Source organism: Tursiops truncatus, chromosome 1, assembly GCF_011762595.2.
Source record: "Tursiops truncatus isolate mTurTru1 chromosome 1, mTurTru1.mat.Y, whole genome shotgun sequence".
NCBI classification, from domain to species: domain Eukaryota; kingdom Metazoa; phylum Chordata; class Mammalia; order Artiodactyla; family Delphinidae; genus Tursiops; species Tursiops truncatus.
In genome coordinates this window covers 116,130,283-116,142,967 of record NC_047034.1, presented here as the reverse complement: position 1 = coordinate 116,142,967, position 12,685 = coordinate 116,130,283, and the positions used below count along the sequence as shown (strand labels likewise).

Here is a 12,685-nt window from a genome sequence, read left to right as displayed (position 1 = left end):
TAAACAAAGGTCTTCCTACAATTCCTAGTAAAAGCTAATCGTGTACATATTTTACTTTTAGCAGGTTATAATGGAATGTTAATGAGGTTTTGAGCCATAGTCCCTAATTAAATAGCATTTTAAATGAAATGTTATCTACAGTCTTAAATTTGTAGCACTACTTTTAATTAGTAAATTTAGGCACTGTGTTTAGGGAGGAAGTTACTTAACATTTAGTTTTGGCTTCAAATAAGAAATAGTGAACTTTCTGGATGGTTTATTGTACAAACTAATTTTCTGGTATTTAATATATAAAAATCAATTTTTTTGAAGGAAGAAGAAGAAAATGAAACCTTTGAACTGAGCAGGGAATATGAAGAATTAATCAAATTGAAAAGGAGTGGCTCTATTCAAGCTAAAAATCTAAAAAGCAAGTTTGAAAAAATTGGACAATTGTCTGAAAAACAAATACAGAAAAAGATAGAAGAAGAACGAGCAAGAAGAAGAGCAATTGATCTTGAAATTAAAGAGCGAGAAGCAGAAAACTTTCATGAGGTAATACTGTTTTATATTTAACAGTTATAGTTCAGTAATGATGATGAACTTAACAGAAATAACATTGACTTTGAAATAAGTGTTGGAATTTACAGTTAACCATCAGTGTATAAAATAATCTTGGAACTAAATAGCAAAAGCACATTAAGATCTTAAGAGACTTTAAAAAGATTTCCCTACTCTAGCATTGTTCCAAAATGACTTTTATAAGAATTAAAGCCTACAGTGAACATCAAATGGTTCACTTTAGCAAAAATAGCTCAGAAATATTTATTGGCAGAAGTTTTACTTTGAATCAGTAGAACCAGTGTATATTAAACTCCAGAGATGATTCATACCTACTTTCTTAAAGATGAGGCCAACAAAGCCTATATGATATGTTCAAAGTCATGCCAATCATTCAGTGGCAGAGCCTAAATCAGAATTCAGGTGACATGAATTTGAAGTACCTCCATATGTAAAATAAGGAGGCACTCACTAGATGACCTATAATGGCCATTCCAGCTTAAGGACTAGTTCCATGATTATGAATATTGGTTTAAATAAGATCTGGAAAACTTATTCTGTCAAAATTGCCATTTTATGTTATATTTAACATATATTCTTCTAAAAATTGATTTTCGTCATACATTTAACTATAAAACAGGTATGGGAATTTGGGAGGGTCTTCAGAGGAGATTGGTGAATAAAAAGAATGATGAAACTATGGGCAAATTCCAGGACTATAAGCAATTCATTATTACTGAGACAAGTAGAGTGCAAGCACAGCAAGAGATGATGAAGACGCAAGCACAGGCAAGATGACCCATCTTAGATGCCATATTAAGGAACTTTGTTTTATTGGGGTGCAATGAAGGGATTTTTAAAACATGGAATGATATTATCAAATAGGCATCTTTATCGCAAGATCATGCTGAAGCTAAAGATGGCTTTAGACTTATGCATTAAAAAATTATTTGAAAGCCTACTATGTTCCGGAGACTGTTCTGGACACTGGGACTACATTGGTGAATAAACCTGCAGTCCTCGCTCATATGGTGTTTAGAATCTAACAGGTGTGGGGCAGGAGACAGGGAATGGAAACAATGATTGGGTAGTAAATAAAAGCTATGGAGATTAACAAAGCAGGGTAAAAGACTATAGATTATGTGGTACAATTTTGTACAGGGTGGTCAGAGAAAACATGAGGATTTGAACTAGAACTGGAATGGAGAGGACTGATAAGTATGTAGGATACAAAACTGGCAAGACTTAGCTTGGAAATGGTGGTGGAGAGGAATCAAAGTGACTGGGTATACTAGGTAATAGGGGAACATAGGAGTTTGGTAGGAAGGGAGGTCACAAGCTAGACAAATGGAGATGCTGTAGAACATCCAGATATCAATTAAATTGATATGCATCTGAACTTAGTGCAACATACACAAAAACATAAGGACTTAGGGACTGGGTTATAAACCATTTTGTCACAGCTAAAAACTAATGCCATTGCTATTTTTAATATCTTCTATGTTGGGCCCTATGTTAAGTTTTGGGTACATAAAAGTGAATATAATATGCCTTCAAGAAATCCAGCCTAATGAGATGTATGAAAACAATTAATTAAAATTGTCATTAAGTGCTAAGATAGTTATGTATTTAGTGTTATGGGATCAAGTAGTATGGAATCAGTATTCCTAGGAGATGTTTAACAGGGCTGAGAAAATGACATTTTAGCTGAATGTGAAGGTTGAATAGAAGTTTCAGTTAAAGAGGGAAAGCATTCCAGATTGGAAGGACAATGTGAGTCAACAGGAATGTTGTAAAACTTTATCTGGCAGAGTGGAAAATAGGTTCAAAGGAAAGGTTCATGTAATAGGTGATAGGATAAAATGTTGTAAAACTAGGTTGCAGCTAGCTGAAGGGCCTTTTTAACCTGTGGGCACTATAATCCGGGAACAATGTTAATAATCAGGGTTTTTTTTGGGCTGCATTGGGTCTTTGTTGCTGCGCGCGGGCTTTCTCTAGTTGCGGCAAGTGGGAGCTACTCTTCGTTGCAGTGCGTGGGCTTCTTATTGCGGTGGCTTCTCTTGTTGCAGAGCACGGTCTTCGTGGCTCGCGGGCCCTAGAGCGCAGGCTCAGTAGTGGTGCACGGGTTTAGTTGCTCCGCGGCATGTGGGTCTTCCCGGACCAGGGCTCAAACCCGTGTCCCCTGCATTGGCAGGTGGATTCTTAACCACTGCGCCACCAGGGAAGCCCAAATAATCAGTTTTAAGACAGAGTGATAAAAGGCTTATGTTTACAGAATCCTGGGATCATGGAGGATAAACTGGAAGATGGTCATGAAGTTGGGGGCAAGGGAGAAAAATTGACCCAACTTTAACAAAACTGAGTTACAGGCAGGTGGTTGCTGAGAAGCCTAACATTGCTTCAAGATTACCAGGGAAACTAGATGATGCTACAGAGAATTCAGGTCAGGAGAGGAGGGAGGGGTGAATAAACTGTTTTGGACCTGTGAAGTTTGAGCTATATTTGGAAAGATAATGGCAGTCTGAAACACAGGTACTGGGCTCAGGGAAGAGGCAGGAGCTACAGATTGTTTCAAAGTATAGATGTAGATAAAACCATCTTGAGAGTTAATAGTTGGAAGGTGAATGATAAAACCCTGGAGAACACCAACATTAAAGACGGATGGGCCATAAGATCAGTTGATCCTTTAGAGACAAATCACAGAAGGTAAAGAATTTAAATAAGCATGCATGTGCTTCCTTTTTTTTTTTTTTAAAAAGATAGTGAAATCTCAGTGATACCTAGTCCTATAAAATTTGTAGGTAAAATAAATGAGGTACGTAGCTTCTGGTTTTAATGCTATTACTGACTCTTGTATAAAAGGATATGAGATTAGGACCTGGCTGATCTTCTGTAATCCATGAAGATGTCATAAATTGAGTTTCCTGTGTAGAACCTGACATTCCTCCTATCATATCCCCCTAGATTAAGGGTCACCGAGATCCTGTGTTAGCATAGTTTTGGCAGAGTATAATCAACTTCCAGAGTAGGATCTTCCCCTCCCATCTGATATTTGTTTTCCTCCTTTAGAAAATACCTTCTCTTTATGTTCCAGACACCTTTCAAGGCCTAACTCATTCATGTAACCTTACCTAATCTAAGAATTCCGTCCCAGCTCCTGTAACCCTTAACCTGTACTAACATTTGGTAGGTAAACCACTTAATTTCCTTAGTTTGACATTCTATCTAGATCTTACAAGGTGCACTCCAAAACCATTCCTTGCATTTTTATCCCAAATTCATTGCCTATTTCGGTTGCCTGTAATATCCACATGCTGGGAGTATCAATGCCCTGCTAAGAATGCACCTAGACTCTAGAACAAAGATCATTCCATTTATAACGTGACTCTCTTAGTAGATTCATTTCCTGGAAACACTTTTAACCTGGCTTTTCAGGGATTCAACAAAAGGCAACTGTACTCAATAACTGAAAGACTGTTCATGAACTTTCTCCCAGTTAACTTATGAATCCTTTTTTTTTTTGCGGTACGCGGGCCTCTCACTGTTGTGGCCTCTCCCGTTGCGGAGCACAGGCTCCGGACGCGCAGGCTCAGCGGCCATGGCTCACGGGCCCAGCCGCTCCGCGGCATGTGGGATCCTCCCGGATCAGGACACGAACCCGTGGTCCCCTGCAGCGGCAGGCGGACTCCCAACCACTGCGCCACCAGGGAAGCCCGACACAAAATTTTATGCAAAAATTCAGAAGGCAAGTTATTAACCAGGAGGGATTCAGTCAGAATAGCAGTTATTGTGCCTGCTGAAACATCCTATCTTGAGGATTTATTTTGTAAGCAAAGAATAACATGAACTGTTTTAAGTCTGAAAAAGGAGGTCCATTTTTCTTTCCACGTAAGTCTCAGAAAAGCCTGCTGAGATTAAAACTGCAGTTTAATACTTTGCTTGTTAAGCAAGCAAACCATTGTTTAACATGTACTTTTTACCCTACCTTTTAAATATAATAATCATATCAACACTGTTCATTAACAATAATGGTAGTCAGGCTTTATGTTTATCCACTGAAGGTTAAATAATGGCGTTAACAATAGAATTTACCCATTAGGTCTCTGGTTGTGTCTGATGTTCTAGCACTTTCCAGTATCAAATAAAAATTTGATTCAGGAGAACCAGAAAAACTATCCAACTTACTTTTAACTCCTCCTTCTACATTCATTGGAGCTGTGGTGCAACACCTCAAACTAATGTAAAACATTGATGAACCAAGATTTTTCTTACACAGGCAGTTATTTTACAGCTTGTTTCAAAATTTCCTTTATTGTTGCACGTGGTACCTGGAAGCAATTTCCTCATAGTACAGTGAAATATGAAGTGGTGGCATTTCCAGATAGACCCACAAGAGTCTAAGTAGTTTAGAAACCAAGAGTCGACTACAACTAAAGTACTTTTGAAACCATGGATTAACTGTACCCATAAGACCCCACTCTACTAAAACTGCTATCAAAAGGCCAGTGAGTGATCTCATCATCACCAAACTGGTTTTACAGACTCACACTATCTGACAGTTTAAATTCTGCTCTTAAATTACCCCCTTATTTTCATGGCTTCCAGCTCTCACCCCTAAACAGACTGACTCAGAACCATACTTCACCTCAATGATTTCCCCAAGTTCCACCATTGCCTCTTTCAATAGTTGTCTTCCTGTTTATTCTCCCTGAAAACATTCTTTGCCATTGCCCATCAATAAATTATTTGTTGAATGGAATTCATCTCAGTTATTAACAAAGAGGAGCGAGGAAAGAAATCATGAAGTGGGAAATAACAGAAATTACATTTCTGTATTATGTAGTAGGGTGAAGAGTGATATGGAGACTCTAACGAGAAGGAAGTATTTTAATAATTGTTAACAATGTATCATATCCTCACCCTTTTCTGTTACTCATTATCAACAAGCACTGAGATTTGGTTGGGCAAATAAATACACCAGGACTCCAGAGATAATGTATGATCTTTACACTGGGAGAAAAGGATTCCAATAGTTAAGAAAATAGTTCACAAATGAAACTTTCATCTTTCCCAAATTGGGGGATAGTGAAAATGTCCATGTCTGCAGTGTGGCAAATAGGCATAACCAAACATGTTAATTATTTTGTGCCTAGACATCTTCAGAACTATTAACATCTCAGTTCTTGTTGGTTTTTAGACAACAATTCTTATTCTTGGCCCATTTTTTTAAAGGAAGAAGATGTTGATATCAAGCCTGCAAAAAAAAGTGAGGCTCCATTTACTCATAAAGTGAATATGAAAGCTAGATTTGAACGAATGGCTAAGGCAAGAGAAGAAGAAGAACAAAGAAGAATTGAAGAGCAAAAGTTATTACGCATGCAGTTTGAACAAAAGGAAATTGATGCAGCACTACAAAAGGTACCAGGCTTATATTTCCTTTATTTTCCAAAGATGACTTTTTAAAGACAATGAAGTTTTATGAAGAGGTATTAAAAAAATTTTAATAGTTTTCAAGTAATTGAAATGTTTTATAAAATACTTTGTAGTAAGCATACTTACACGTTCTTTACTTTGGGGGGGAAAATATATTTACCTCCAAATTCTATTACTAAACCACTGTCCTGAAAATAGTACTACAGTATAAATGCCAACTTGAATGCACTTATTTTATTATAGAAAAGAGAAGAGGAGGAGGAAGAAGAGGGTAGCAACATGAATGGCTCCACCATTGAAGATGAAGCGCAAACCAGATCAGGAGCTCCGTGGTTTAAGAAGCCTCTAAAAAACACATCGGTTGTAGACAGTGAGCCAGTTAGATTTACTGTTAAAGTAACAGGAGAACCCAAACCAGAAATTACATGGTGGTTTGAAGGAGAAATATTGCAGGATGGAGAAGACTATCAATATATTGAAAGAGGAGAAACTTACTGTCTTTATTTACCAGAAACTTTCCCAGAAGATGAAGGAGAGTATATGTGTAAAGCAGTGAACAATAAAGGCTCTGCAGCTAGTACCTGCATTCTTACCATTGAAAGTAAGAATTAATCACTCTTTGAATCTAGAACTTTTATTCTATTTAAAAATGTTTTCCTTTAAAAAAAAAAAATCACTTTTCTTCTCTCTTTTTTAGCTGACGACTACTAGGTCCCCTTCCCTCTCCCTGGAACACACACCCTCTCTCTCCGACTTTCTTACTGCATCCATCCTTTCTGTGGCGGGGCCAGAAAAGGAAACTGGAAGTGCCACTATGCTGACTCCTCATTCCTTTCCCCAACAGTCTTCACAACACAAGCTCGTCTGAAAAGTACCTCCTTCCTTTTCAAATGAGCACCAGATTCACATTACGCAGTATACGTTGGTGTGTAATTTAATAAGGCCAAGTGGGAAATTTACTCAATTATTTCTATCAGAACCCATACAAAGGCTGCGTATTTCCCATGTTTACAGCAATGATGTTTAAAAAAATCATAAATCGGACATATTTTGCATGAAAGGATAACACTTATGAGCTACGCACACCTAAAATTAGTCTGAAATAGCTGAGTTAAGGAATTTGGAACCTATCAATTTGAGTGGGCTTTTTTCCTCAGTAGTTTATCATTTTGGTTGTTGCAGTTTCAGAGTCTTTCTGAAGCAGAGATATGAGGAGGTAGGGGTGTCATTTCTCCCTGTGTGTGGAGAAAACAAAAAAACTAAAGACTTTTAAGAAACAACTGCCAGAGCAAATGTGATGGAAACCACTGCCTAATACAGAGTTCTGAGTGTTGAGAATATCAAACGTACTTTTCAAATGTGTGTGATATATATTCAAGCTTATAAAAGCAAATTTATGTTGTGACCTTGCCTGAACAAATTATATTTTAATGAGAAAACTTTGTATTAATAGTTTATGCAGGAGAAAACAATTTCAACATAATCAAAGATTTCAAGATCTAGAATTAGATTTAGGGAAAAATGGCACAATCTTCAATTTTGAGTTTTTAAAGTGAGTTTGTAAATAATTAGCAACCATGTACTAATCAAGTTGTTTTATATTTTAATTGTCTGGAAGACAATTTTATTTTACAATGTAAACCCATAATAAAGTCACTTCTGTATTTAAAAAAAAGTCTTTCAGTATTTTAGAAAAGAGACGAACATTCCCTTATAATATTCACCAATGTACATTTATTTTTTTATTGAGGAAACCATGATCAATACAAAATTACAGCAATCATGTACCCTTTTACATACAATGGTATTAAAGCAAACTCTAAACCACAGTTTGTAAAGTATTCAATTTACCTCAAGTCCAAGCTGCATCTCCCTAAGACACTGTTCCCATCACAGTAGCCATTTTAAGCCAATCTTCTTTTTACACGGGTAGTTTCTGTAGAGAACACTTTTCTCAGGACGAAAATGCATTGAGCATGCATAAGAAAAAATATATATATATGTGCAAATACATTTAAGAGTTTCTATAGGGGTATCACTGAAGAAAATAAAATCCTGGGACTTATTTGCTTTCTTAAAAGCACCAATTTAAAAAAATCCCTCAAAAGTTTACTGTGGCAAGAAAACTCAAGTGACTAAACAAAAACTAAGGTTATTTTCAGAGTCAAAATTATCTTTAACTAGGTATTGTTAAAATACATTTTAAAGTGAGGCAGAATTTTCAGAAAATAAAGACATCTTCATTAATTAGTAATTTCTACAACCTTATTCTAGACAACATAACTTTGCAGGCAGAAGTGGTTCTCCTGGCAGAGTATTCAAACAAATGTTATCACTTTGAATACATTTCTATTTCCCTCTTAAGGTACTCTGTTCACTCCTATCCAAACCCACTCCTGTAATTAACTACTAAGGTATCTGTCTAAGGATGTATTTTACAATGCTCATAAACAACTAGTATTAAACCACTAGTTTTAGTATTAAAACCATTTTCATTAATTAAAAATGAAAGTATACTTCCCATTTCTAAAAGAAACATCAAACCATAAGAATTCTAAGTACTACCACACTAAGAAATCTTAAAAACAAAAACACATTGTCAAGTTTAAGTGCTAAATAAAATAAATCAATTTCAAGCTAAACATTCTTTCTACCACTCCTAACATCCATTGCATTCAAATCAACTGGCTCACCTTTTCTGCTTTCCATTTATTTCAAGGTTAAGATTAGCGCCATTTAAAAAATGCTTGCAGTATCAGTGAAGGCTTATGATAATGAATAAAAAAAAATTCTCATGAGATAGAAACAATGCCCCAATATCTATTAGCATTCATATGTATTTTGTTTTATAAAAATGCAAACTACAACTAACCAAAACTTGACAGGCTCTTAAGGTTCAAAGAGCTCCTTAATATCAATCTTAACATACCTATCATTGACTATTAAAACACACATACACACACATAAATGTGGTGCAATAACTACATGACTTTCAAAATTTAACAGTTCATGGAACATTTAAGATCAAGTGAATAGCACTTTAAAATGAAAAGTGATCAAAGCAGGTACATTACACCCTATACCATATATTATGTATGGGAAAACATTTCATTTTTCTCAATTATGATTTGCCAATTTTACCTTCTACATTGAGCCCTTCTATGGTCCATGCTCATCGGCTCACCAATGGCATACACTCAAAGGATTCCTCTTATGGGTAACTATCTCAGGACCTGATTTTATGAGCTATGATTTGGTGCTTGCAGCATCTTCAGCACTGTGTGTGAAAATGAAGGCAGTATTTTTGAATATTTTTCTTTGTTGCAAAGATAAGCAGGAGTTTTAAAAGGATCAGCACATTTTAGAAATCGAATAAACAAAACTGATATGATGCTGCTTTAATACATTCATCTTAACTCAAAATATGTACCAGTTAAAATCATCTATAAGAACACACAAACATTTTAAACTGGCAAAAAATAAAATGCAGCGTCAGTTATTAAAGTATTATAAACCAGAAAAATATTGGTTGCTATACAGATTATGAAAGGTTATTTGCTATACAGTTAACATTTCACTGATGCACATGCCTTTACCAAAACTTACTGCCAGTATTTCTTATAATTTTTTCCTTTTTCAGTGTATATAAAAAAGTTATGAAAACTGAATTGTCTAAAAAAAAAAAGTCATAATGAAATTCTTGACCCATAATGTCCTTACTGAATTACTACAGTTCAAGAATAAGAAAAAAAATAAAGACTCCATAGCTTTGGAGGGCAAAGAAAATGTCTTGTCAATCATAAACAGATTGTGAAGGCTGTTGAAGTGTCTGACCAAATGATTTCCTAAATCCTGAAAACTATGTAACTGTCCTTTTTAAAATTTTAACAATTCTTCTATATTTGGGAAAAGTTCGGATGTAGTTTAATTACAGCAGCAATCTACTCATCATTTTTTCTCATTTTAATTTAAAAAATTAAAATAAAAAACATTACCCAGAAATGTAAACAGTTGTTTGAACAACTTAAAGACTTTCCACTGAAATGGTAGCATAAATAACAAAATACACTTTGGGGAAGCAGTAGCAGATTGCTTTTGAATACACAACCACAAAAACCTCACAGGGACAACATTAATGTACTGAAATATTTATTTATATATGTCCTTAGGTTGTGCTTACCTGTTGCTTTTTGCAGCAGAACCTAAGGTGGAAGGTCTGGGAAGGCACTGTGAAGTATAAATAATTGCACTGTTTGCAATTAATAAAGATTTTAAACCTTAAATGAATCAAAATCAACAGCCTCCAATTTGTGAGTTATGATATTGAATCCAACTGAACTATCTCTTCAGTTTAATTAATAAATGTACCACTTTCCTAAAAGTTCATCTATAAAACAGTATCATGCAAAATACTGAAACTGTTCACATCAATACCCTACTCTTAAAGATAACAGATAACTCCTTAACTATTAAACTTGAAGCTAGAACTACATATCCATATCTAAATAAGGGTAAGGGAAGTCACTCTAGGTTCTATAAAACAGTCAAACAACATTTCAAAACATCTACAATGAACTGTACTGCTATTTTCTACCCTATAAGTAATCTCAACATTTATGTCCTTGCACATCTTTCTTTATAGTATATTCAGAACAGCAAATGGTGCTCCCCCACCAATGAAAGAACTAGTATATATATATATATATATATATATATAGGAAATGGTGTTAAAACCACTACATTGCTTAATATTTGCAAACTGAAAACCACTCTGTCTGATACATTTCAAGTCTTTCATATTAATATATAAGATATGCATGTTTTACACTGAAAAACAATATATTTTAGGAGCACCAATGAGTAATACTATTCAACTTTGTTAATGATCAGTTTTCTTTAGCTATAGCTAAAGCATATCAAAAATACTTACCCATTAAGCTCACTTTAAAAAAAAATACAGACCTATGAATTATTCTACGTTAAATTAAGAAGCAGTTATGGTTTTCCAAGATATAAGCACTGTATTCCAACATAATATTCACACAAAGTATGGCATTTGCATTATGTGGAACATTGACAAAAAGATACTGTTGCAGTTCATCAATTTGTCATTCTGATGTACTTACAGTGCAATGCTCCTTGAAGGAACACAATCAAGGATGATACACAGCACAGTCCTCCTCACCCCTACAGAGCTAGTTCTATACTGGCTGGATCAAACCTGCACTTCAACAGACAATGGCAAGACAGACTGTATTTGCATGTAGTCTAATATATTAATATGCAAAGAGCCAACAAATATGCAAAGAGTAAAACAATGGATTTCAACAAAATATCAGAACTTCAGCATGAGTGTTATAGAGTAATAAAATGATTTTAAGTACATAAAAAAATTAAGTTGATTCAATGATTGGACTTGTGCATTTACAAAACAAAGCTTATCTATACTGCAAAAAGAAAAAAAAGAAAAAAAAAACTTGAACATTTTCATACCCCAATAATGTTTCAATGGCAGATGCACTGTAGCTATACTTTTTGCACACTACTACTTTTTCTACCCTAAATTTAGAAAGAAACACTCTAATATTGTATACATTTGCAAGAGCTGCTTTACATGAAAAAACTGTTCTTATTATAGACTACTCATATTCACTATCCGAAAACTGAAACAGTCTTGGAAATCAAGTAATTATCAAATTAAAAACAGAAAGGTTAACTGTTATAGCAGCAGTACAGGTCTGAAACAGTGGTCATGTATAAAAGGAAATTTCACTGTTAATGCAATGGAAGTATGCCAAAAGATCACTGTACACACATGCAGTTTTTAATCAAACAGAAGGGGAAAAAAATGAAGATATCAGGATTACTTGTGCTGAAACAGCCAAATACAATAAATGGAAAAGATCCTCCAATCTACTACTATACTGCAAGGGGGAAAAAAACATGCCAGTGTTTAAAAACTCAAATTAATATTTCATGGGGAAAGCTTATATATTTGTGTATATGTATCTTAATTTATCATTGCTAAGAAATTATGAATCCTTTAAATACCCACATATCCAACTTACCGACACAGGAGGTTTCATATCATTTATTGTAAAGCACAAAACAGGCATTTTAAAAGTGAAAGTATACATTGAAAAAAGTACATTTATATCACAAAGCATTGACCACATAATAGTTGCAAATACATTTGCTGGAATGTGTACATCTACACTAAATACTAAAAACAAACCAATTTTCATTTCTACACAGAAATATTAACCTCCTATCAGTAGTGATAGATATTTTGTACATTTTCAAAAAAAAAAAAAGAAAAAAAAGAAAGAAAGAAAGAAAGAAAAAACACTATTTTAAACCAAAAACAAAATTAAGATCTTCATCAAGCCGTCTGCATCCATATATTTAACAAAGGTTTTTTTCCCCCACACAATGAAGCAAATACTGTATTGTCCACTTCTTATTATTGGCCCTGTGCAGAAGAGATACATAAGAAATACACAAAAAGTTAAAGAAAATCCTTTAAATGGAGCTAACTCAGGAGTGAATCCTTTAAGAAAGAAAAACTGGTTAATATAAATGGTGGTGGCTTCTTGCATGATTTGCAAATCCCTGGGGGAAAAAAATTTATTTTTAAAATCAAAGGCATTATAGAGATATCTAGCACTCAGATGCCAGAAAGCATTGTAAAAAACAAACAAACAAACAAAAA

At 34.6% G+C, this 12,685-nt stretch overlaps 2 protein-coding genes across 27 annotated transcripts in view; one reads left to right on the top strand and one right to left on the bottom strand.

Moving 5' to 3' along the window:
- NEXN (nexilin F-actin binding protein) overlaps positions 1-12,343 on the top strand; it is a 62,916-nt gene extending 50,573 nt beyond the window's left edge. For 5 of the 7 annotated variants that reach the window (XM_019919280.3, XM_073788120.1, XM_073788117.1 and 2 more), the window contains 4 exons: positions 313-534; positions 5,773-5,958; positions 6,217-6,574; positions 6,671-12,343. In XM_019919280.3, coding sequence (XP_019774839.1) covers positions 313-534; positions 5,773-5,958; positions 6,217-6,574; positions 6,671-6,684 — 780 coding nt within the window. In that variant the 3' untranslated portion in view covers positions 6,685-12,343. Of the gene's footprint in view, positions 1-312; positions 535-5,772; positions 5,959-6,216 lie in introns of all 7 variants that reach the window. The other 2 variants (XM_019919281.3, XM_073788118.1) reach the window with 1 other exon arrangement.
- The window catches only part of FUBP1 (far upstream element binding protein 1), a 51,311-nt gene that overhangs the window by 9,591 nt on the left and 29,035 nt on the right, over positions 1-12,685 (bottom strand). For 13 of the 20 annotated variants that reach the window (XM_073788047.1, XM_073788051.1, XM_073788055.1 and 10 more), the window contains one exon: positions 10,154-10,200. In XM_073788047.1, the coding sequence (XP_073644148.1) occupies positions 10,154-10,200 (47 nt within the window). Of the gene's footprint in view, positions 1-6,605; positions 9,251-10,153; positions 10,201-12,049; positions 12,446-12,685 lie in introns of those variants that run through there. The other 7 variants (XM_019919263.3, XM_073788105.1, XM_033864519.2 and 4 more) reach the window with 5 other exon arrangements.